This window comes from Mobula birostris, chromosome 28 (assembly GCF_030028105.1).
Source record: "Mobula birostris isolate sMobBir1 chromosome 28, sMobBir1.hap1, whole genome shotgun sequence".
NCBI lineage: Eukaryota > Metazoa > Chordata > Chondrichthyes > Myliobatiformes > Myliobatidae > Mobula > Mobula birostris.
This window is the reverse complement of record NC_092397.1, coordinates 22,743,122-22,763,985: the sequence shown is the minus strand read 5'-3', so window position 1 is coordinate 22,763,985 and position 20,864 is coordinate 22,743,122. Positions and strand designations below refer to the sequence as shown.

At 44.2% G+C, this 20,864-nt stretch overlaps 3 protein-coding genes across 3 annotated transcripts in view; all 3 read right to left on the bottom strand.

The window, feature by feature from the left end:
• Positions 1–12,121, bottom strand: part of LOC140189344 (uncharacterized) — a 155,663-nt gene extending 143,542 nt beyond the window's left edge. Inside the window, exon 1 of the mRNA XM_072246090.1 lies at positions 11,726–12,121. Within this exon, the coding sequence (XP_072102191.1) occupies positions 11,726–12,105 (380 nt within the window). The 5' untranslated portion in view covers positions 12,106–12,121. The remainder of the gene's footprint in view (positions 1–11,725) is intronic.
• An 898-nt stretch (positions 12,122–13,019) lies between these two features.
• Positions 13,020–13,304, bottom strand: LOC140189180 (histone H2B 7-like). The gene has a single exon (XM_072245872.1). It carries the CDS (start codon positions 13,302–13,304, stop codon positions 13,020–13,022), a length of 285 nt encoding a protein of 94 aa, XP_072101973.1.
• Positions 13,305–16,814: 3,510 nt separating this feature from the next.
• Positions 16,815–17,280, bottom strand: LOC140189150 (histone H4). The gene has a single exon (XM_072245848.1). The coding sequence runs from the start codon at positions 17,278–17,280 to the stop codon at positions 16,969–16,971; it is 312 nt and encodes a 103-aa protein (XP_072101949.1). The 3' UTR covers positions 16,815–16,968.
• Between the last annotated feature and the right edge of the window lie 3,584 nt (positions 17,281–20,864).

Genomic DNA, 20,864 nt, shown 5'->3' with positions numbered 1-20,864 from the left:
TACCTTTCTTTTTCAAATACCATTTTTAATTGCTTATATTTGTAAATAATAATATGTACTGGCGCTTACTTTTTTCAGAAATTAAAATATTAAGATATTTTATTATATGTGTTAATTTTTTTGTGTTGTTGCCATAGTGTATTTTTTTTGGATTTTGCGTGGTTTTCTTTTCAACATATACCTTTTGAGCTGCCTTCTGGTGAAATGGGGGTAGATTTAGTCTTAGCTTATTTTCTGACCTTTTCTTGGCTTAGTTTTGGGTCTTTATGGATGGAGGATGGGGGGATTTCTACTTTTATTTTTTTTCAAATGGGCTGAATTAGAACTACAAAAATACTTGGCTAAATTAGAACTACAAAAATGTCTGCAGGTCGTTACTTCCGGTTCCTTTCTGAATTTTTGTTCCTCTTCCGATTTCATGAGTTTACATTTTGGTTCACTTTTTACATACCAAAGGGTGGATTCTAGGAAAATATAGTTCAGACTATTAATTTTGTCTCTTGGAATACAAACGGTTTAAACCATCCGATTAAATGGCAAAAGGGTTTTAAAGTATTCCATAGACTGAATGTTCATATTATTTTTGCTCAAGAAACTCGTGAGGAAAGAGGATAATCAGCGTTCGGAAGGGATATCTCAGGCCAAATTGAAAGGAGTTTCGATTTTTATAGGTTCCTCAATGACATTTTGTACATCAGACATTTTTTTTATAGATCCAAATGGCAGATTTTTGGTGATTACTGGGTTACTTTTTGATAGAAAAGTAATTATGCTTAATGTCTACACTCCAAACGTGGACTATCCTTAATTTTTAAGCAATTATTTACTTTTCCTTCTAATTTAAATGATTATATGTTGATAATGAGTGCTGATTTTAATTGTTGTTTAAATCAGCGGTCCCCAACCACCGGGCCGCGAGTAAACGATATGAATCAGCTGCACCTTTCCTCATTCCATGTCACGCCCACTGTTGAGCTTGAATGCACACGAGGCCATTACCCGCGCGTCATCCATGTCAGCGCGGGAAGGAGATCAACTCCTCGAGCTTGCAAATGACGGTGGGCTGAAAAGTATGTTTGACATAACATCTCTGCCGGCATTCTGGATCAAAGTCGAGGCCAAATATCCTGAGATAGCTATGAAAGCACTGAAAATGTTGCTTCCATTTCCAACATATCTCTGCAATGAATGCAACAAAAACTAAATCGCGGAATAGGTGGGATGTAAAGAATCCCCTTTGAGTATTGCTGCCACCCATCACCCCTCGATAGGACTGACTTGTTGTCGGGAACAAGCCCAGGGCTCCCACTGATTCAGCGATATTGGTGTGTAGCAATGATTTTGTATGTTCTTATGAGGAAAATATGTGCTGTGTTTAATATCCAAACATTACTTAAAATGATATGATGCTATTGACTTATAAGTGACTTAAATAACTATATAACAATCACAGCACAGAAACAGGCCATCTCTGCCCTTCTTGTCCGTGCCGAACGCTACTCTCACCTAGTCCCACTGACCTGCACTCAGCCGATAACCCTCCATTCCTTTCCTGTCCATATACCTATCTAATTTTTCTTTAAATGATAATATCAAACTTGCCTCTACAACTTCTACTGGAAGTTTGTTCAACGCTTACTTCAAGCTCCCCTGTCCTCCCCTGATAATTGGCTTATGACTATATTCATGCGAGGAAAATATGTGCTGTGTGTTTAATATTAAATTCATTAGATAAATACTTTTAGAAACGAAATTGAGTATATTAGCCACTCATCACCTATATTCTGGTCGTGATTAACACCCCTCCCCCCCAAACAGAATTGCCAAAAATGATTTGTGGAAAAGAAAGGCATGTAAACGCATGCATGTTGGTGCCCGCACAAGGCTTCATGGTCAGTGTAGTCTTTCTTGGGGTAAACACAACGTAGTTGACTGCTACTCTTGCCCATTGGCAACCCTAGACCGCGCCCCCCCCCGCCCGATGTCGGCGGGTCCGCAAGAATATTGTCAATATTAAACCAGTCTGCAGTGCAAAAAAGGTTGGGGACCCCTGGTTTAAATCCTTTGATGGATAGATCTATATCTAGTCAGGCTTTACCAAATGTGTTGGCTACTCTTATGAACTCTTTTATGATTGAATCTGGTGTGACGGGGTCCTGAATTACCTCTATGAACTGTGCTTTTGAAAAGTGAGAGAGTTATTTAACACCAACATCTTGTTTTGAAAGAGAGAGAGAGACGGAGACTAACTGTTGGACTGTCACTTTAAGGCATGAGAAAGAACTGGTTAACTTTTGGATTTCTGCTGAGTTCGAGAGAGGGATGGCACCGAGCAGCTCGTAAGTTGCTATGGTGACTGAAGACAGGTTGTTGATACTTCTCAAGGACAGTTCTCCTGCTTGTGCATTTCTTCACAGAGTGAGGAAGGAGCAGTTATTTGAGTGACAGCTGAGGCTCAGCACGGGAAGATAAAATAGGAGGTCAGATGATAGACTTCCGACACATGTTCTGGACATTGAATGAGCGTTGTGCCCGCAGGAAAAGTGGATTTGGAGGATCGATCCATCGCTCTTGCAGTGGAAAGAGGAAAAGTGTTGACTGGTGGGGAGTTGTCCATGTCTCCACCCTTGCCTGGGGGATAGCTCCACCATAGAAAACTGGTCCCCTTTGTTAAAGTCACAGTCGGTGACCTTTAAAGGATTTCGAAGGACAACGAGAAGATCGACGGCGTCAGCTCACCTGAAGACTCAAATCTCTCCCTCTCTCTCTCCATACCACAAACTGAACTGAACTGAACTTTACTCATCATTGTAAGATTGTATCTTTTTACCCCTAGACTTTAAGAAGCCTGGTTTTTCATACATATATTTCCACACTTACTGATATACTTATATAATCATTGCTAACCTGTTTGATTTATCTACATTTATTCTACTGTATTGTGTAGTTACTAATAAATATTATTAGTTAGTAGCAATACCGGACTCCAAAGTGTTTTCAATCTCTGCTGGTTCTATATTCCCGTCATGGGGGATGTGACACTGGAATGTCAGAAATTTGGAAATTTCTACACTCCAAGGATAAAGGGTTTTCATTCTTCTCACATGTATATCATACTTATTCTAGAATTGACTGCTTTTTTATTGATTCTCGTTTAATTCCTTCTGTGATTGACTGTAACTGTGACATTATTTCCATTTCTGATCATGCACCAATGAAACTTTCTATCAAGTTGATCGATACGTCTCCTAATACTGGACAATGGTGGTTTAATTCCAATCTGCTTCAAGATTTGGATTTCATTAAATTTATCAAGGAACAGATTGATTTCTTCTTTTCAACTAATATTATGGAAGAAATTTCCAGCGGAACATTATGGGACACTTTTAAAGCATATATCCATGGACAGATTATATTTATATCTTGGATTTATTTAAGGCTAATTTTTTACCTTTAATTGATCTGATTAAACATCTGTTTACGAAATGGTCACCAATATCTGTCATTGATAGGTTGGATCAATGCTATCAAGATGATTATTATATTTATTTCAAGTGGTGCCAATTTTTATTATGAAATCCTTTCTTGATAATATTGATTCTAAAATGTCTTCATATATATGGCAGAATAAAAATCCTATGTTAGGTAAAAAATATTTACAGAAGTCTGAAAAGGAGGGTGGTCTGGCATTGCTGAACTTCAGATTTTACTATTGAGCAATTAATATTCGACATTTAAAATTTTGGACCTGGGACTCGGACATAATTTCAAGTCTACATTGGGTAAATCTTGAATGTAAATCTGTACAAGGGTTTTCATTGGGTTCTATTTTAGATAGATAGATAGATATACTTTATTGATCCCAAGGGAAACTGGGTAATTGGGTTTTAGGGACTTTGCTTCCCTTTGTTCTTTCTAAATTGCATCGACAAATGGATAATCCAACAGTTAAGTACACTTTACGAATATGGTTCCAATTTTGAAATTATTTTGGGTTGAATCGATTTATTCTAGCAAGCCCTATTATATCTAATATTTTTTTGATCCCTCTATTATGGATCAAGCCTATTTGTTTTGGAAAATCAAAGGTATATTATGATTTTCTGATGTATTTTTGGATAATTGTTTCATGTCCTTTGAACAATTATCTAATAAATATAATTTGCCTAGATCCTATTTCTTTAGATATTTACAGATTAGAAACTTTTAAAACACTGTTCTTCCTCCCGTTCTGAATCTAGATCCAATGGATATTTTGGGAAAACTTTTAGATTTAAATCTATTTCAGAAAGGTGCAATAGCAACTATTTATAATATAATTATGAAAATACATCCAGACTTATGTAATAAAATTAAGAATGGTTGGGAAAGGGAATTTAAGATTACTTTACCAATTGAAAAATAGGAAAAAAGTTCTTCAATTAGTTAATTCTTCCTCTATATGTGCTAAACATGCACTGATACAGTTTAAATCATGTATGGGATAGATCTCACTCAGAGATTGCTTCTTTAACTCATATGTTCTGGTCATGCCCTTCTTTGAAAAATTATTGGAAAGATAGCTTTGATATTATTTCAACTGTTCTGTGTATTGATTTACAACCTCACCCTATTACTGCAATTTTTGGTTTACCAATGATAGAACCAAATCATTTAACCTCTTCAGCTTGTCAGATAATTGCATTTGTTACATTAATGGCTAGAAGATCCATTTTGCTAAATTGGAAGGAGATTACACCTCCCACTACATTTCATTGGTTCTCTCAAACTATATTGTGTTTAAACTTAGAAAAAATTAGAAGTGTCATTTATGATCCTTCTATTAAATTCAAAAAGACCTGGAGGCCATTTATTCAACACTTCCATATGATGTAATTTGACCTTTTCCAAACCTATTCTATTGCTTTCAAATATAAGGAGAGAGGGGCAGAGTTATTGACACTAACGGTCTTATTTGATGTAACAGAACAGCCCATGTCTTTTTCTTTTCTTTAGTTTAGTTGATTAGTATTGTTTAGATTAGTTTTTACTTTGGGGCATTTTGTTTTTTTTTCTTTTTTTCATGATACTTCTACTTTTTTTTTCTTATATTTGTATTTTGAGAATTTTTGGGAGGTTTAATATCCGTGTGTTAACTGAGTTTATATTTACATATGCTAGTCATTAACAATGTAATCCCAATAGCTTTGTATTAATACTATGTTCTGTTTAATATTTTGATATTAATCTGTTTAATATTGATTGGAAAACAATCTGTAATTGGGAGGGAAAATGAACCTCTTGTAAAAGAAAACAATAAAGATGTGGAAAATTGAAATGAGCAAGGTATGAAGCTAGACAGATAGAAAAACTAATGCTGAGATGTTTAATATGAATCAATTTATTGCTGAGAATTTTAGCTTAATTGGTAAAGCACAGTGAGTCTAGGAGATGGTGCGGGAGTTAATGGCAGAAAATAAAGAGATAGTAGAGTAACAAAGATGTGTCAGGCACCGGCTTGATAATATTTGGTTTCCCACACCGCTACATACTGCGTGCAGTTCTGGTGAACACACTGTAGGAGGAACATAAACACAAAATAATCTGCAGATGCTGGGGTCAAAGCAACACTCACAACACGCTGGAGGAACTCAGCAGGCCGGGCAGCATCTGTGGAAAAGATCGGTCGACGTTTCGGGCCGGAATCCTTCGTCAGGACCTGACGAAGGGTTCTGGGCCGAAACGTCAACCAATCTTTTCCACGGATGCTGCCCGGCCTGCTGAGTTCCTCCAGCGTGTTGTGAGTGTAGGAGGAACATGATTGCACTGTAGTCTGTGACCTGGTGCTCCAGTCCCCATCCCCCTGCCAATCCCAGGGAGCAGAATGAACCTCCCTGACAGTGTAGAGCAGCTTAACCAGGATGTTGTCTGGGATGGAGCTCTTCCATTGTAAGACCATAAAATACAGGAGCAGAATTAGTCCATTTGGCCCATTGAGTCTGCTCTGCCATTTCATCCATTTCCCTGTCAGCCCCAATCTCCTGATTAGTCCCTGTAATCATTTATGCCCTGACGAATCAAGAAACTATCAACCTCTGCTTTAAATATACTCAATGACAGTCTCCACAGTCACCTCTGGTGTTGAATTCCACTCTCTGGCAGGAAATTCCTCCTCATCTCTGTTTAACTGGATGTCCCTCTATTCTGAGGCCATGCCTCTGATCCTCCATAGGAAACATCATCTCCATATCCACTCTACCACAGCCTTTCAACATTCAAGAGGTTTCAATGAGATTCCTCTCATTCATCTGAATTCTGGTGAGTACAGGCCCAGAGCAATCAAATGGTCTTCATATATTAACCCTTTCAATGCCAGAGTCATTCTCGTGAATGTCCTCTGAACCTTCACACACTTTCTTAGATAAGGGGCCCAGGATTGCTCACAATACTCCAAGTGAGCCCTTCCCAGAGCCTTATAAAGCCTCAACATTACGTCATTGGCTCTTCTATTCTAGTCCTCTCGACACTGTATCCCATCTGCCAATAATTATCCATTCTCGTAATCTGTCTAAGACCTTCTGTAGCCTCTCTGCTTCCTCAGCACTATTTGCCTCTCCACCTATTTTTGTAATGTCCTCAGACTTGGCCACAAAGCCATCAATTTCGCTATTCAAATTATTATTGACATATAGCGTAAAAAGAAGCTGTCCTAAAAATGATCCCTGTAGATCCCTGCAGCCAATCAGCAAAGGCTCATTTTATTACCACTCTGACTCCTGGAAATCAGCCTGTATCTTTCTTGTAACATCATGAGCTCTTAACTTGTTAAGCAGTCTCATGTGCAGCACCTTGTCAAATGTCCACTGAAAATCCAAGTAAACAACACCCACCCATCCACTGATTCTCCGTTGTCTATCCTGCTTGTTATTTCTTCAAAGAATTTCAACACATTTGGCAGCCAAGATTTTCTCTCAAGGAAACCATGCTGACTATGGCTTATCATGTGCCTTAAAGTACCCCCAAAACACGTCCTTAACAATCAACTTCAACATCTCTGCAATCACTGAGGTCAGACTAACTGGCCTGTGATTTTCTAGCTTCTGCTTCCCTCCCTTCTTTAAGAGTGGACTGACATTTGCAATTTTCCTGTCCTCTGGAACCATGCCAGGATCCAGTGATTCTTGGAGAATCATTTCAAATGCCTCTACAATCTCTTCAAGCAGCACTTTCATAGCACTGTTGTAGACAATCTGGTCCCGGTGATTTATCTACCTTCAGATCTTTCAGGTTCACAAACACCTTCTAGAAATGGCAACTTCTCTCACTTCTGCCCTCTGACTCTTTTGAACTTCCAGCATACTGCTTTTGTCATCCACAGTGAAGACTGATGCAAAATACTTATTCAGTTTGTCTGTCATTTCCCTGAACCATGTTACTACCTCTCCAGCATCAGCTTTCTGCGCTCTGATATCTACTCTCAATTCCATTTTGCTCTTCATATATCTGAGTAAACGTTTGGTATCCTCTTTACTACTATTGGCTAGCTGACCTTTGTATTCCATCTTTTACCCCTCGTTATGGCTTTTCAGTTGACTTCGTTGGTTTTAAAAAGCTTCCTAGTTCTCTTAACTTCCCACTAATTTTCGCTCTAATTTTGTCTTTGGCTTATATGTTGGATAAAGATTTCCATTGTCAAATCTGCATTATCCTGACTGTAGAATACTACTACTTCTACAAGGGAACTATCTGTTCTGCACCATCCAACTTTTTCCCAGAAATTCAAGCCACTGCAACTCTGCCGTCATCCCTGCTAGTGTCCCCTTCCAATCAATGATGTGAGATTGGATGGCTTGAGTTTCCTTTCCTCAGAAAGGAGCAGAATCTGAGAAGGTGTGCCAGATTGTGAGGGGTGTTGTTAGGACAGACAGTGAAAAGCCTTTCCCCATAACACTGATGTCTAAAATTTAGTACATAGGTAGAAGAACATAGAACAGTACAGGACAGGTCCCTTGGCCCACAACAATGAGGCAAGATTTAATGTAACGCTGGGGAGTTGAAGCGTTTGCTTGAGAGGCTTCAGTGAGAGGAGGCTGAGAAGACAGACTGTTAAGATCTGAGAAGTTATGCTTTCCTGCTTTACTTTCAGAATGAGGACAGTGGAGTAAATCAGCTGGGGCACCTGTGTGTTCACCCTGTGGGCCTTGTGACACAAAGGAGACTCTCAGTGTCCCTGAGGACTACACCGTGGGATGTGCACCCAGATCCAGCTCCTCACTGACTGTATGAAGGAAGTGGAGCTGAAGGTGGACATACTGAGGACCAGACAGGGCACTGAGTGCATTACAGATTGGAGTTTCAGTGAGGTGGTCTCTCCTGAGGTACAGGCAGCAGGTAGCTGAGTGACTGCAAGGAGAGGTAACGGGAACAGGCCCTCAGTACAGCAAGCTCCTGTGGCCATTCCCCTCAGCAACACTGAACCTCTTTTTGCTACTGCTGGGGGATGTCCTGTCACTGAGACTGGCTCTGAAGCTTACGGGGTGAGGGCCGTCAGCCAGGGTGATCGTTCTGGGTAAATGGATAGATGAGTTGGTGGACGTCAGTGAGAGATTCTGGATCGTGTGTTGCTTCCCTGGTGCCAGGGTCAGGGACGTCTCAGAGCAGATACAGAACCGGGGGGTCAGTGTTCATTGAGCCGGAGGTGGTGGTTGATGTCAGTTTCTAATGGACAGGCAGAAAAGGGAATGGGTCCCACACAGTGAATATAGAGAGTTAGGGAAGAAGTTAAAGAGCGGGTCCTGAAGGGTTGTAATCTCCGGGTAAATCCCAGTGCCGTGTGGTCGTGGTGTTAGGGACAGAAAGTTAGAGCAGATGAATGTGTGGCTGAGGAGCTGGTGCAGGGGCAGGTTTCAGGATTCTGGATCATTGGAACCTCTTCTGGTGACCTGTACAAGAGGGATGGTTTGCACCTTCACTGGAGGCGGGTCAGTATCATGAGGTTCATCGCTGCTCCCTGGGAAGGCTGAAACGAGATTGACAGGGGGATGTGAACCGGAACACCAGTCACTGAATGGAGAGATTGAAGCTGAGTTTGATGTCATGCACAGTAATGCTGTAAGGATAGATTTTGAGGCAAATCCACATCTGACATGGAGTTTTTTTAAAGACCAGCTGCACAGTGTTTCAGGGCCAGTTTGTTCCAGTGAGAGGGAGGGTCAAAGTCAGCAAGGTACAGGAACCTTGGATGATCAGAGAGGAAATTAATTTAGTCAAGGAGGAGGAAAAAGCATTTGTAAGGTTTAGGAAGCTGAAATCAAACAGGGTGAGGTGTTCGACAAGGTCCCACATGGTAGGCTCAACAAGGAGTTTAGGATGGGTCCACAGTGATGTGGCAGATTGTCTTTCCCATGGAAGGGAGTGGTTAGTGGTGCATGGGTCCTGTTCTAGGTGGAGGTCTGTGATGAGTCGTCAACCAGAGACGTTTGTACTGGGACATTGGTAACTCGTGATATAGATGATGTGGATAAGAATGTGGTAGTGTGGGTGAGTAAGATGGCACACAGATTTGTGAACACTGTGCATTGCACAGAAGAGTTCCAAACGATACAGCAGGATATCGAACGGTTGCTGATATGGTAGGAACATTAACAGTATTGACAAAGAGAAGGATGATGGGGTCCAAGCATACAGTCTCACTGAAACTGCGAGCACAGGTTGACAGGGAGGTGAAGTCGTGTATGGCATGTTTGTCTTCCTCAGGCAAGGCATTGAGTTCAAGCACCAGGACATTATGTTACAGGTTTCTAAAAGCTGGTGAGGCCACATTGAGAGTACAGTGCTCAGTTCTGGTCACCTCATTATTGGAAGCGTGTGGAGGATGTGGAGCAGCTGCAGAGGTGGTTTACCAGGATGTCTGGTCTGGAGGTGGTGTGCGGTGAGGAGAGGCTGTACATGCTGAAGCTTTTTTTCTGTTGTGGCATCGGCTCATGAGAGATTTGATAGAAATTTATAGAATTTTGCAGGTCATAGTTGGTGTAGATAGCTAGCAATACTTTTCACAGGAGTGAAATGCCTTCTACCAGTAGGCATGTATTTAATGTCAGAAGAGGGAAGTGAAGAAAACAGAGTAGTGGAGATTTTGAATGCACTGCCAGGGGTGGTGGCAGAGGCAGAGAACACAGGAGTATTTAAGGAAATCTCAGACAGGCACAGGAATATGTAGAGAAGAGCCAAAGTTCCACCCCTGTACTGTCCTGTGTTTATGAACAGCAGATGGCCCCGGGCATGGATTCATGCACGAGGCTGGGGTATTATATCCCGAACGATAAATGGTTGTGCGAGGGGCAACAAATGCTACAAATACCTGTGACATTTCACAGTACAAATGCTACAGGTATGATGGAGTGCAGGGAAGAGGAGGGAGAAATGTGCTTGATCAGGGAGAACATCTCAGTGGTACTTGGAGATTGTCCCAATAATATTGAAGTAAGGAAGGGATAGCAAACACCAGAGGGCATATGGACAAAGTCAAGGGAGGGAAGTTTAGGGCAGACATTAGGGGTAGTTCTTTTTTTAAAGAGGGTTGTGAGTGCCTGGAATGACTTGCCAGGGACGGTGGGAGGCTAAAACATGAGGGGTAATTTAAGAGCCTCTTGGACAGGGACATGGATGAAAGAAAAATAGAGGATTACGGAGTAGTGTGTGTTTAGTACTTTTTTGAAAGGAATCTAAGGGTCGGCACAACATCGAGGGCTGAAAGGCCTGTACTGTGCTGTGGTGTTCTAGGATGTTTTGATGGGATTGTATTATTGGCCATCAAATATCAGGAGTCAACAAGGTTGTAATAGAGGGACATTTCAACTTCTCTCATGCTGACTGGGACAGCCGTAATGCCAAGGGTTTGGTGGATCAGAATTTATTCAATGTGCCCAGGAGATTCTTCTCAATCAGTATTTCGAAGTTCCTACCAGAGACAGGGCAACACTGAACCTCTTTGTGGGAAATCAGACTCGACAAGTGACGGGTCCTTCGGTGCTGGAGACCTCGACCCACCCACCCACCCCCTCCCTGGCACAAACCAAAGTCGGTTCTCAGAGCGACCCACCGCCTGACAGAGGGAGCCTCTCGGGAGATCTGACCAAACTCTCTCGCAAAATATTCATTTATATTTCAGAGACCTGGGTGGACGAGATTTCCAGTAAATACTGTCAGTTCCAACAGGGTAAATGTAGTTTTGTAGATAAATGTAAAGCAGCAGATATTATTGTTCTGTGAGGCGGTGGGAATTCTCATGAGACAACGAACAGGCGGTGTTCCCGCCTGCTGCACACCGGAACGGTCCCGGGTCAACCCGCAATGTCAAACCCAGCCAGCGCGGATTCAGTCATGAAGAGCGGAATCGTTCAATGATCGGAGATTAAATTCTCCGTCCGGGGGGCTGACTCTGGAAATTCATTTCATGACCCTGGGCCGAGCGAACCCACTGACTCTCCGCAAGGGGAGAGAGCTCCATTGAGCCGGCAGAGAGGGGAAATGAGTCAGGACCGAAGCGGACCGATTTCTGTGCAGGTAGATATCGGTTTACTTCGCGAAAAAAAAACGTGACGGAGAGAGAACTGTCGGGGCTGTGACAGATACACTGCCCGGTTACTCTGAACGGAAATCATCCGCTGCTCAGCCCTTCCACAGACGCTGTGAGTGGCTCTGAAAAGAGCCTTTGGGTAAATAGGTTCAGTTTACGTCGCTTCACTTACTGGCACCGCCGGTTTTCTTGGGCAACAGCACGGCCTGGATATTGGGTAACACACCGCCCTGAGCGATAGTCACCCCTCCCAGCAGCTTGTTCAGCTCCTCGTCGTTGCGGACGGCCAGCTGCAGGTGTCGGGGGATGATGCGGGTTTTCTTATTGTCCCGGGCCGCGTTGCCGGCCAATTCGAGGATTTCTGCTGTCAGATACTCGAGCACAGCAGCCAGATAAACCGGGGCTCCGGCACCCACCCGCTCAGCATAGTTGCCCTTTCTTAGGAGTCTGTGAACCCGGCCGACCGGGAACTGCAGTCCAGCCCGGGACGAGCGAGATTTGGCTTTGGACCGAACTTTGCCAGCGGTGCCTTTTCCACGTCCAGACATTTCCACAGTCACAGTAACTGCTCCACCGATAATGAAAGAATGTTCACCCCGCCCCATCTCGCCCTTTTTATACCTTCTTTGAGAATGCAAACTGATGTTTGTGATTGGTGTAACCGTGCTTATTCTCATTGGTGAAGAGAAACGTCCCAATCGAAGAGCTGCCTTAATCACCAATCAGCAGTCCGTAAAGGTAGAAGCGCGGAAAGTAACCGTCTCCTCCCCAAAGTGCACTGAAATTTCGAAAAAGCCCGCCAGAAAATAAATCTCTTGTTCAAATTTAATCAGAAATTAAATAATTGCTGATCTGTTTGAAGACTGAGTGTTCGCCATTTCCTCGTTACTGAAACCGGGCACATTTAATGCAAGTGTAGTTGATATTGAAATGTCTGGGAACTCTGATTTCATTCAACCCGTAACGGAACCGAGTAAAACTGACACTCAGCTTCTGCCCGGTGCCGGTCATTGTGTAAACGTTATCAGGTTATGGACAAACGGCTCTTCTCAAACTGTGACCAGCCTCTAGACTGCAATTTTAAAAAGTTGTTCTATGAAAGAACCATGAACTGGTTCCAGCCTCGCATTGAAATAATATTCAGAGGTTCCCCAACTGTAACTAATAAACTTCCTGAACCCACAGCTAAAACAGCAACGGTAGCAATCCTCCGCTCGACATGTATACCGGCAGGGACAGACTGATGGGGATGGGGAGGTAACAATTCCGTGTCAGTGCAGTGGGAGGAATGTAAAGCACCGGGATTATACGGAGAAGAGTAACCGGATACTCCAACCGTCTTGTAAGCCACCAGACATAAAATATATGCCATTTATTGTCTAAATTTTAGTACAACTCTCAGTGAAATCGTGTGTGGCTCTTAAAAGAGCCGTTGTGTTTTCGATCATCTCACTGGGGAGCTTTACTTGGAGCTGGTGTACTTGGTCACGGCCTTTGTCCCTTCGGACACGGCGTGCTTGGCCAGCTCCCCGGGCAGCAGCAGGCGCACGGCGGTCTGGATCTCCCGGGAGCTGATGGTGGACCGCTTGTTGTAATGGGCCAGGCGGGAAGCCTCGCCCCCGATGCGCTCGAAGATATCGTTGACGAACGAGTTCATGATGCTCATGGCCTTGGAGGAGATGCCGGTATCGGGGTGAACCTGCTTCATCACTTTGTAGATGTAGATGTGTTTCAGGTATTTAATCATGCTGTACCCTCACCCAGCTGACCCAGTCAGGGTTGATCAGACCCGGCTTGTGATTATCCCATGGACCAAGATAACGAGAGGCATGTAATTCTGCATGTCGTGGGTGTTTTAAACCTTGTTACTTGGCGTTATTTTGACGATTTGGGGAGTACAAAGTTCTGAGGCCTAGTAATCAGGCTTTACCTCCAGTCGGGTTCAACTCCCAAACTTTAAATTTATACCTGTCTTTATTTTGCATCTGTATGGCTGGGACTGCATGGATAAACAGTGTTCACTGCAGTACAAACTAGTGATTAAGGTTCTGCAGATTGATCCGTAATTCCAAAATGCAAAAATCTCTGAAATCCTTATTTTGTTGTGCTGACATGACGTTACAAATGGAGAATTTTACCAGGATTAAATGGCATGTCTAATGAAGAGAGTTTCACGGCGCTGGGCCTCTATTCACTGGAACATCGAAGAAAGAGGAGTTACTGAATTGAAACCTATCAAATAGTGAAAGGGCTTGAGTGAGTGGATGTGGAGAGGATTTTTCCTGTGGTGGGAGTGTCGAAAACTGCACCACACAGCTTCAAAATAGAGGGGTGTCCTTTTAGAATGGAGATGAGGAGGAATTTCTTCAGCCAGACAGTGGTGGATCTGTGATTTTTTTTTTGCCAAAGGGAGCTGTGGAGGCCAAATCACCGGGTATAGGCCGAGATTGATAGATTCTTGATTGGTCAGGGCACAAAGGGATACAAAAGGCGGCAAGAGATTGGGGCTCAGAGGAAAAATTGATCAGTGATGATGAAATGGCAGAGCAGGCTCTCTGAGCCAAATGGCCGAATTCTGCTCCTATATCTTATGACTAAAACTGTCCCAGAGAGCGTTGATCTCAGCTTTGACTCAACCCAGCACCTGAGGCTCCACATTACTTATATAAGGAATACAGAAGTTCTTTGTTCTTTGTTTAAAGAAATATCATCTCATTTCCATCCTGAATGGTTGTCACCTCATTCTGAGCAACAGACACAAAATGCTGGAGGAAGTCAGCAAGCCAGACAGCACCTATGGAAAAGAGTAACGAGTCGATGCAGATTGTGTGTGTTGTTTTGAACTTCCAGCATCAGCAGATTCTCTTGTGTTTGTGGTTTACACCTTATTCTGAGGGTATTTTCCTCAGTTATCGAGTTCTCATTCAGGGGAAACATTCTCCTTGCCGACTGCCTGTCACATCCTGAAAGAATCTAACAGATTTCCTTGTTTTCTCATTAACTGCAGGGAATACAGACCCGGCCCACTCACTCTCCTCCCACATAACCAAGCTTCCATCCCTGGAACCAGCCCAGTCAGTGTGAGGAACAGTCACTGTACTTGCTCTATTGCAGGCATATCCTTCCTGAGGAAGTGTGACCAAACCTGGACACAATACTCAAGGTGTGCTCTCACCAGGGCCCTATATAACCCATTGAGACATCTGTACCCTCTTCTCCAATCCCCCTGGATCACAGGACAAAATACTGTTTGCCTCTCTCATTACTTGCTGTATCTGCATGTTAACTCAAGTGATTTGTTTACAAGGACGCCCAGGTCCCTCTGAACATCCCCCTGTGGAAATGACTCTTATAGTTTGTTCCTGGGAATGGGTGATCTCACATTTCCCCACATTCTGTTCCATCTGCCACATCCTCAACCATTCACTCTCCTGTATACATCCCCCAAACCTTCTCACTACTGACACTGTCCCTCCCGCTCTGCCACAGCAGCAGACGTAGTCACTGAGTTATGCAGCACAGAAACAGGCCCTTCAGCCCAACACATCCATGCTGACCAAGTGGCCAAACAAAACCATCGTCAGTTACTTGCATTTGGCCCATGTCCCTGTGAAACTTCCTTCTCCACAGTCCAAGAGATATTGCAACTGTGCCCAACTACACCACCACTTGGGGTAGTTTGTTCCATGTGAACAGCACATTCTGTGTATAAAACCTGTTCCTCAGGATCCCATTTAAAACTTCCCTCTTTCACTTTATATCTGTAATCTCTCGCTTCCAACTCCATATCCCTGGAGATAACAGATTCACTATTGACCGTATCAATGACTGCCATTATTTTCTCACCTCTCTAATGTCACATACACTCTGGTGAGAAAGGTCCTGGCCTATCCAGCCTCCTGTTAAATCCCTTTTGCACCCTCTCCAGTTTAATGTCACCCTCTGAGCCCAGGGCAACTATAACTGTACTCCGTGCTCCGAGAGTAGTTTCCCCAAGGCTGGTAGAGTTGTAATGTGCCGTCACAGTCCAGTGCCCGATTCTCTGACCGATGAATGCGAGTGTAGCGAACAGCTTCTTCACCGTCCTGCCTACCTGTGTTTACACTCTGAAGGAATTCGATATCTGCACCCCGATATCTCTGTTTTACAGCACACCCAGGGCCAGACCATTCCCCACGGCAGTTCTGCCCTGGTTCGTCAATGACAATGGAACATCTCACATTTATCTGTCATTCCTCAAATCAGTGACCTCATTGATCACTATCCTGTTGTAATGTTAGTTACATTGTTTCACACTCCACGATATCACCAACTTTACTGACATCGATAAATTTGCTGAGCCGGACGTTGACATTGTCAGCCGAGTCTTTAGCAACAGCAGACTTGACTCGAATCCCGGTGCCAGACTATTGATCACAGGTCTCCAGTCTAAATAATGACTTTTTCTCCAACCACCAGGCCGATATTGTATCCAGGGCCCTGGATCACGTGATCTCTCCTTCCAGACACGAGTCTCACCAGTCTGAAGCTCCCGGGCTTTTCCTTGCAGCGACACACACACAATGCTGGAGGAACTCAGCAGGCCAGACAGCGAGTAAACAGCCGGCGTTTCAGGCCGAGACTCTCTATCAGCATCTGCACAGTTTCTTGGGTTTAGTTTTCCTTCGATTCTAAATTACTGCACAACATAACCCATCCTCCAGTCCTCTGCCGCTACTCCTGCCCGAGAAACGCGCAGAGAGACAGAGGCGGGGAGAGGAGGAGACAGAGTCAGAGTGACGGACAGAGCCGAGACCGGCCTCTCCTCTTCCAGGTCTGTCTTCACTTTAATACACCCGGCAATTTCCAATGTTTTTTCCGAAACACAGAGCTCCAGAGAGAGAGAGAGAAACACACCACGTCATAGTGAAGGATCTCCAGGAATTTACTGGCGGTCGGACTTCATCGGATCAGAATACAGTGTGATTGGCGCAGGATTAATTTCAAATTGCCCGCCAATTCAGAGCACCCAGCAACGGTGCTTGACTACTTTTAAAATTATTTACCATTAATTGTATCAAGGATTATACAATGTCAGTTTCTTTTAATGAATTTAATATCTAATTCCAGTCAAGATTTAAATTCATAATTCTGGAATCGTTTCTCGAAACGACTGAGCTGATTTCTGTTCGCGACGGATAAGAGGATTAAGATCGATCTTAATGCGTTCAGAGGTTCTGAAGTAATCACCGACTGGAAAGGCAGATTCGCAGGAATATTTCAAGCGGAACTGATTAATCTGTTTCAAATGTAACACAGCTGAATATATCGATAAAAATAATTAAAAGTCTATGGATACGGCTCCGTCTGTGAGGCGGTGGGTGGCTCTTAGAAGAGCCTTTGTTTTGTGCTCGGGAGGAAGTGGGAGATTTTCAGCCGCCGAAGCCATAGAGAGTGCGGCCCTGGCGTTTCAGAGCGTACACCACATCCATGGCAGTCACCGTCTTGCGCTTGGCGTGTTCAGTGTAGGTGACCGCATCCCGGATCACATTCTCCAGGAAAACCTTCAGCACCCCGCGGGTCTCCTCGTAGATCAGACCCGAGATCCGCTTGACGCCGCCACGGCGAGCCAGACGGCGGATGGCCGGTTTGGTGATGCCCTGGATGTTATCACGGAGCACTTTACGGTGCCGCTTGGCTCCGCCTTTGCCCAGTCCTTTGCCTCCTTTCCCTCTGCCAGACATGATGCTGCTTCACTCAGGTCGCTGCTCACTGACAAATTGCCTGCTGCTGTCTCCTCTTATACACAGCGCCCCGACCTGCCCGAGAAACGCGCAGAGAGACAGAGGCGGGGAGGGGAGGAGACAGAGTCAGAGTGACGGACAGAGCCGAGAGCGGCCTCTCATCGTCCAGCTCCGCCTTCACTTTACCACAACCGCCAATTTCCAACGATTCACCCGACACAAAGCGCTCCAGCGAAAAACAAAACTCCCTCACACACCACGTACATACTAGGGGTTTTCTGGGAATTTGCCGATTCTCCTGCTTTAAATTATAGAAAGTGCTTTTCCATTCCGCAAATCCCCAAGCACCTCGGTCTGTCCCTCCCCGGATCCTTGACCAGTGCGAGCGCCCTCACACACAGCAGTTGGTGGGCGAGGGTGCAGTCACTTCCAGTGATGAGAGGGTTAATTCATTAGAACAATTGTTCCTCTGGATCGCCAGGGAAATGAAAGACCGGTCACATACAGGAACAGGATACATAACCAGATATATAGACTGCGCTTCTCTAAGGGTCAGAGCCGTCTCTATTTCCTGAGGAGACTGAGGTCCTTTAACATCTGCCGGACGATGCTGAGGATGTTCTACGAGTCTGTGGTGGCCAGTGCTATCATGTTTGCTGTTGTGTGCTGGGGCAGCAGGCTGAGGGTAGCAGACACCAACAGAATCAACAAACTCATTCGTAAGGCCAGTGATGTTGTGGGGATGGAACTGGACTCTCTCACGGTGGTGTCTGAAAAGAGGATGCTGTCTAAGTTGCATGCCATCTCGGTCAATGTCTCCCATCCACTACATAATGTACTGGGTGGGCACAGGAGTACATTCAGCCAGAGACTCATTCCACCGAGATGCAGCACTGAGCGTCATAGGAAGTCATTCCTGCTTGTGGCCATCAAACTTCACAACTCCTCCCTTGGAGGGTCAGACACCATGAGCCGATAGGCTGGTCCTGGACTTATTTCATAATTTACTGGCATAATTTACATATTACTATTTAAATTATTAATGGTTCTAATACTATTATTTATGGTGCAACTGTAACGAAAACCAATTTCCCCCGGGATCAATAAAGTATGACAATGACTATGGCTTCTGGAATCTTCTAAAGCCCAGGTAAAGGGGTGGCTGAGGAGCGGTTGTGAGGTGGGTGGGTCTTCAGGTACAAGGATCATTGGGTCTCAAGGGAAACGAGAGACGGGTCCAAGGAGGAGGGGAGCCAATATGTTTCCGGGGAGCCGCCTTCATGCTACACGGAAGGGTTTGAACGAGCAGGGATGAGGTCCTGCACAGTGATTTTCGGGAACAAGGTTAACAAAAATCAGGACTTCCAGGATTGTATTACGATGCAAAGCATGTGGCTGTGGGGTGGGAAATCGATATTTCATGCAGTTTAATATGTTGCTGAGGAACTGATGCGGGAGGGAGGTCTTCATGGATCAATGGGCTCTCTTCCAGGCAGGTGGGAGACCAGGACAAACGAGACCATTTGCATCTGAACCGGACGGGAACCAACATTTTCGCCAGGAGGTTTGATGGTGTCACTTGGCAGAGTTTGAACTAGAGTAGCAAGTGGGAGAATGTATGTATGACAAGACAGTCTGAAAAGAACGAGAGCCAATGTCAGGCTAATAAACATGGTGGGACTGATCGGCTGAAATGAGTTTATTTCAACATTAGGAGCGTTATGTTGTCAGACGGACAGGGCTGGCAGCTCAACATTCCTGGGTTTGATTGTTTTACATGTGACTGGGGATGGGGGGGGGGGCGGTTAAAAGATGCAGAGGTTACCCCACTGGGAATGTCACAGCAAACTGGAAGGCTCATTTACAGAGGCAATCTGCAGTTACACTGATGGGATTATTGTATTGGCCCCCAATAACCACCGGGAGGTGGAGGATCATATATGTTGATGCTTATGGAGAGGTGCAGAACAACAGGGTTGTCATAGTGAGGGACTTCATCTTCCCTAGAATTGACTGGATCTTGCTTAATACTTAGATGCACAAGATTTGTTCATTGAATTAGAGGAGTGTTTGGAACATTATGTACAGGGCCCAACCAGAGTTGAGAACATACAGGAATTAGTTTTGAGAAACGAGCCAGGCCAACTAACAGCCAAGAGTCAGTGAACATTTTGGGAACAGTGATCACAACTTTTTTTTTTAAAACTTATGAGTAGAATAAAATTAGATCTTGTATGAAAGTACTAATTTGCAGGAGGACAAGTCAGGACGGAGGAAGGCAGGAGCCAAGGGGCATTGATCGGGAGCAGCCACTGTCAGACAAGTCCACATCTGATATGTGGGAGTTGTTTAAAGAGCAGCAACTCTGAGTTCAGGATCAGCATGTTCGGTGAGGAGTGAGGAGGGGGAAGGGAACTTCGGATGAGCACAGAGATCCTAAATTTAGACAGAAGGATATGTAAGGTTTGTGAAGCTAAAGTCAGACTGGGTACCTTTGGAATATAACGATAGCAGGGAAATGCTAAAGCAGATGATAGGAAAGGCCAAATCGGGGCCACAACCGGTCCTTGTGAAGTGGGACTAAAGATAATCCCAAGGCCTTGTGACTTGTATTAATAAAACGAGGATAACCAGAGAATGGAAAGGTCGACTCAAGATTAAAGGAGGAATGATGTGGTTGAAGTCAGACCAAGTGGCTGAGGTACTAAATGGGTACGTTGTGTTAGTATTTATGAGAAGGAATTGAATGGCAATGAAAACAGAGTGAGACATGCTAATGTGCAGAGACATGTTGAGATTAAGGAGGAGGTTGTGCTGGGATGTCTGAAAATCAATAAGATGGATAACACTCCAGGCCTGAAGGCATATATCCTACAATAGTAAAGGAAGCAGGCGAGCAGATTGCTGGGGATTTGACAAGGATCTATGTGTCCTCGATCACAACATGTGAGGTCCCACAGGACTGGAGTGTTGCAAATGTTGCAGTTTTGATTAAGAAGGGAAATAACAAGAATCCAGGAACCTATAGGCAAGGCAGCCTCATTTCAGTGGTAGAGAAGCTACTGGGGAGGATATTGAGGTACAGGATTTATGCACATTTGGAAAGGCATGGCCTGTTAAGGGACAATCAGCATGGTTTTCTGTGGGCAGATCACACATGATAAAATTGATTGAGGTTTTTGAGGAGATAATACAGACTAAGGTATAGGAGCAGAATTAGACCATTTGGCCCATCAAGTCTGCTCCGACATTTCATTGTGGCTGATCCATTTTTCCTCTCAGCCCCAGTCTCCTGCCTTTCCCCTGTATCCCTTCATACTCTGACCAATCAAGAATCTATCAACCTCTGCCTTAAATATACATAAAGTCCTGGCTTAACAGCTTCCTTTGGCAATGAATTCTACAGATTCACCACTCTCTGGCTAAAGAAATTCCCCATCTCCACATTCTACAAGGACGATCCTCTATTCTGAGGCTATGTCCTCTGATATTAGACAGTCCCATCTTCTGCACATCCACTTTATCACTGCCTTTGACCATTTGATAGGTTTCAAATGGGCCACCCCTCATTGTTCAGAAATTCC